At 34.4% G+C, this 3,592-nt stretch overlaps 1 protein-coding gene across 1 annotated transcript in view; it reads right to left on the reverse strand.

Moving 5' to 3' along the window:
• Positions 1 to 1,260: 1,260 nt before the first annotated feature.
• LOC107465065 (DNA-directed RNA polymerase II subunit 4) overlaps positions 1,261 to 3,592 on the reverse strand; it is a 3,183-nt gene continuing 851 nt past the window's right edge. Inside the window, exons 3-7 of the mRNA XM_016084049.3 lie at positions 3,227 to 3,335; positions 2,723 to 2,800; positions 2,204 to 2,237; positions 2,035 to 2,103; positions 1,261 to 1,598 (exon numbers count right to left, since the gene is read on the reverse strand). Coding sequence (XP_015939535.1) covers positions 1,521 to 1,598; positions 2,035 to 2,103; positions 2,204 to 2,237; positions 2,723 to 2,800; positions 3,227 to 3,335 — 368 coding nt within the window. The 3' untranslated portion in view covers positions 1,261 to 1,520. The remainder of the gene's footprint in view (positions 1,599 to 2,034; positions 2,104 to 2,203; positions 2,238 to 2,722; positions 2,801 to 3,226; positions 3,336 to 3,592) is intronic.

A 3,592-nucleotide genomic window follows, 5' to 3' on the forward strand; every position in this document is an offset into this window, starting at 1 on the left:
CTCCAACGCACTTTCCCCCTCCTCAGTCCAAAATCTCCCTTTCTAGATCCTAATCCCCTTCTCTTGCCTCTTTGAATTCTAATTCCTTTTTCACCACAGTGTCTCCTCTGTCTGGGTTCCATCTTGGCTCCATCGTGTCGTGTTCCCTCTGTGTCTAGTGTTCTTCTTCTATTCTTGCTTTGGTGGTGTCTGTATTAAGTTTTATTTTATTTTATTTTGGTTATTGTATATAAATTTGTTTGTTTTCTATGAGTTTTATTGTGATTAATCTTTTTGAATAATAATTTAACCTAAAAATTTGGGACAATTCATGATTTGGGACAACTCTGTTGATGTTGAGATTGTTGTTGCTTTGAATGGTGGTGTTGAGGGAGGAAGAAGAAAGTGTGCGTTGGAGAAGGGGGAGTAGTGGAGGTTGTTGTTGCTGTTGATGTTAAAGTTGTTGTTGCTGTGAATGGTGGTGTTGAGGGAGGAAGGAAAAGTATACATTGGGGAGGGGTTTGTGATGCGGCGGGGACTGCGATTGAGGAGAAGTGTGCGTTGGGGATGGGAGCTGTGACAGGGAGGGAGAGGGAAGGGGAGGGAGTGTACGTTGAAGAGGGAACTTTGGAGGTGGTTTGCCAAGTCACCAAAATACAGTGGCCACATCAGTACTGTGCTTGCCGAAAATGTTCTCCAATGAACTCGTGGATATGCTTGTCAAATTTCCTTGTCAAATTTTAAAATCTTTTAAAGACTATTTTGTCAATAACAATAATGAGGTACCAAAATATCAGTGTTTGAATCTTTCGAGTACTGATTTGGTCATTACCTCTTATTTAAAAATATGAAAAAAATACACATTCGCGAATCAAAACGTTTTTACATTAACAAAAAAAGTGACGTGACAAACTAAACATTCTACACAAGTACTATTAACAGAATAGGTCTTTTTATCATGACAGTATTTTAACGTATTTTTAAATTATTTGAATATATTTTTATCGATAATGGGACATTTTTGTACGAGTGCCAAAATAATTGGATGCATTTTTTGTATACCCTTTTGTTTATTCGATACAGCCAATTAGTTTCTGGTGTTTCATGAAGCATAAGAGTTGAAAATAAAGGATCATCTCGATAGCAACTGTAAAGAAATTAAGCTTTGAAATGAGGTATGCAGAAATTAAAAGTATGTGAGACAAATCTGTAAATATTAAGGGTCAACTTTAGTAACGTGACATCGAAACGAAGTTCTATAAGACGAGAATCAGGAACGAATTACACAAAGTAGGGCAATCTATATATATTATAAAAGGGTCATTCAATCACTCCACTTACCATAGGATTAGGATCCACGGTAAAAACAAAATAGCTATAGCCTATAATTACTAGTGATGAGTTTCATAATGTAAATTACAAAAAGTTTGCTCGACATAGGTCAAGTGATACCATATGCAGTAACAGCAAAACTACGCCATGATCAACATTGTGCATTGACAAGGGGGTAACTGAGATCTATTGCCAATTGGAACAGATTTTCATTCAAATTTCTTAATCAACGATAGGTCATTTAACATTTTCTCAATGGCTTCATCATCCTGCGCCCTTCCTCTAGTCTGCAACATTAACGTAACAATTGCTTTTAGGTTGATGAAACATGCTTAGCATCTTCATGAAACCTAATTAAGCAAGCCTATAATTTTTCAATCAACTATTTGGCCTATTTTTATCTTCAACAAATGCATAAAACCTTATATCAACAAACATTTGAGAGGAGAAAAATCAATAACCACTGATTATTAATTCTGCATAATAGGAAATAGATGTAAGCCATGTCCAATGGGAAAAATATTTGACGCTTGTAATTCCATAGCAACTAAAGACGGAACAATTTATCTGATGGACCGTGTTTAGAGGGGCGACGATGAAAGGAGGAAGAGAAAAGGAAGGATATTTCCGATTACCCAAAGGAGTTTCTGGGCAAATGACTACTACCTTTATAGAAGAGGATATATTTATAATATGATTATAGATGGAACAAATGACTACTACCTTTATAGATGGAACCATAGCAATAGCTTCCTCCACAGTTTCTGGGCAGAGATTACCAAGGACACACAGCTGCAACAAATTCAAGTAAACACAGATTTCATATATCGTGATGTGCAAAATGTGAAACTTGGTTCCTAAACAGACTTCATAAAGGGAACAGAGATATTACCTCAAATTCAGCCAATTGATATCGTGCAAGAATTCTGTACATTAGTTAAGATCACAAATTCACAATTTTAATGCAAAGCGTCACAATTCCACAATCCACACACACACACACACCAAACACGTCACAAATTCACAATCCTCATGCAATGCTTTTAAAGTTTCAAGCTTCTTAGTTCTCAACTCCATAAAGTGGATTATACACTAAACTTTTCTGTAAGGTGTACTAACTAAAATACAATAGACCTTAATTTATCAAACAATGAACACAATTCCTCTTACAAAAATTATAATAAAATAATTTTTGTTTTTAGAAAGACTAAAGCTGAGAAGAAATAAAATGATACTACTCTAAGGAAAATTCAAAAAATCAAGAAAGATAATAGAAAAGTTCAGTCAGTATATGAAACAAAATTAGGTCAATCATCATTAACAAACACAAGATGAACAACATAATGTGATTGAATGTATATATTAAGGAAGAAACAGCACGCAGGCTTTTCAACTCAGTTTTGAAGGATACTCTCGGACTTGTCTAACAGCATCAGGATTTTTGTAGCGGCTAAAGCGCTTCACATACTGCAATGATTTTTCAAATACCCTGAAAATGTCAAAAAAGAAAATTAATACCATATGATGACAAATATCTTAAACAACTTTGTTCCTTTTCTATTTCAATTTTGTCAAGTCTATACTGGCAAGATATCAATTTTGTACAGGGAAATTATTAAAAAAGTGTAAAAATAAAGTGCTTTGTAATGGTATGGAGCAATTAAGTGCTCTTATTCCAATAGTTAAATTGGTGATTAATAAAAATCATAGGCCATCTGCTATTTTGTTTTCGCAACCAATCATGAGGTAGTGTTGTTTTTCTTTACAAATAAAAACTTGAGCATCTAACATCCAGTCTATTCATAATGGAATTCCAACAGTAAATGCCATGACAGTTCCAAGACCCTAAAAAGGAACTACATAACCGATATTTATGCTGAACCCACCCATCAGAAAGATAAAGGATTTCACTCACTGAGAAACTTGATTCATGGGATCATCAGAAGTCTGTTGAAGCTGCTCATACTTATGCTCAAGAATCAACGAAACTTCACAATTCATCAAACACTTCGCCTTCAAAAAATCTGGAGGGAAAAAAACCTACTTTATCAGAATGAAATTTATGCTATGATACCATATATACCAACCAAAAATGTTCAGGCAATAACACATAAAAGCATTAGAAGAACCAATCAAATTTCCGCAAGTAGCTATCACCATTAACAATTTGTTAAAATAACTAATAACTATCTCATCCTCTTTTGATGACTGTATTATTTTCATCTTTATTGCTTTGACTTGTTCCAAGTCTTTGGTCAACCTTTCCTACAGTGTATAAGCC

This window comes from Arachis duranensis, chromosome 9, assembly GCF_000817695.3.
Source record: "Arachis duranensis cultivar V14167 chromosome 9, aradu.V14167.gnm2.J7QH, whole genome shotgun sequence".
NCBI lineage: Eukaryota > Viridiplantae > Streptophyta > Magnoliopsida > Fabales > Fabaceae > Arachis > Arachis duranensis.